At 44.7% G+C, this 1,123-nt stretch overlaps 1 protein-coding gene across 1 annotated transcript in view; it reads left to right on the plus strand.

The window, feature by feature from the left end:
* Positions 1 to 1,123, plus strand: part of LOC111646173 (uncharacterized) — an 8,836-nt gene that overhangs the window by 3,386 nt on the left and 4,327 nt on the right. The window contains exons 5-7 of the mRNA XM_087170889.1: positions 511 to 612; positions 703 to 731; positions 837 to 888. Of these exons, the coding sequence (XP_087027015.1) occupies positions 511 to 612; positions 703 to 731; positions 837 to 888 (183 nt within the window). The remainder of the gene's footprint in view (positions 1 to 510; positions 613 to 702; positions 732 to 836; positions 889 to 1,123) is intronic.

A 1,123-nucleotide genomic window follows, 5' to 3' on the forward strand; every position in this document is an offset into this window, starting at 1 on the left:
ATCAAAGCCTCAGTCCACAGAGAAATGCACACAGCCTGTATTCAGAAACTGAGCCTTAAAACCAGCCGTCAGGACTTCTGGAACTTTGTGATGTCACAACAAAGCAGTCACCAAGCCCCGCCCACCTGGACCCACCATCCAAACCTTGCAGGATTTGGTTTCTCTGAGTGTTTTTACCTGAAATCTGAGAGTCAGAGCCTCCTCTCCTCTGATTGGCTCACCGACCTGTTGTTACTAGAGCTGCAGGGAGAAACCTGAGAGAGGAGATGTAAAACTACACTGAGATGGTTTTTATATCTTCTGATGGATCAACACTTCAAATAAAACACAGATGAAGAAGAAACATGGAGCTTAAACAGTCAATTCATCTTGATTTACACAATTTATAGATTATTATTATTGTAAGGTCTGTAACATGTGAAGCACATGTGGAACTTCTATCTTTTATTTGAATGATTTTGAATTTGATTCTTCACTGACGTGATGTTTGTGCTCATGTGTTCTCCACAGCTGCTGCAGATTGTTCTGCTCTGACCTTCATCATGTTGCTGATGCGTGTGGCTGAACTCCTCCTCATCACTGTGATCACTGTTCTCCTCGTCAGAGCTCGAGGTGAGAACATCCACTCCAACATGAGTTCAGGCTGATCCACACAAACTGTCAGTTTAGACGTGAAGTGTTACTCTGTGCTTTATTTTCCAGGGAACCAGAGAGCACCTGAATGCAACACTGTGAGTGGAGAACCAGAAACCATCCTCATTTTAAAATGCTGCTGCTAACTGTTCATGTGACTGTGATACGTGGCTGTTAATGTCTCACTGTTTGTGTCTGTGCAGGTCTCAGACTCAGTGAGAAGCAGAACAGTGACGCGTTCAGGTGCAGCAGCCAGTCAGGTAAAGATCAGATCACACAGGAACTGATGGTGCGTTCAGGTTCAGCTGAATCAGCTGTGAGCTGTGTTCAGTTTCAACACATCAACAGTCAGCTGTGAGGGAACTCTGGGAGTCTGGGTAGATTTAGGAGCCATAAAAAAATCGGACTGGTTGGTGGTTGGTTGGTTGATTGGTGGTTAGTTGGTTGGTTGGTTGGTTGGTTAGTTGTTGGTTGGTTGGTTGGTTGGTTG

Source organism: Seriola lalandi, unplaced genomic scaffold, assembly GCF_002814215.2.
Source record: "Seriola lalandi dorsalis isolate HSWRI2012SDOR001 ecotype SW California unplaced genomic scaffold, Sedor1 jcf7180002054966, whole genome shotgun sequence".
Classification (NCBI taxonomy): Eukaryota; Metazoa; Chordata; class Actinopteri; order Carangiformes; family Carangidae; genus Seriola; species Seriola lalandi.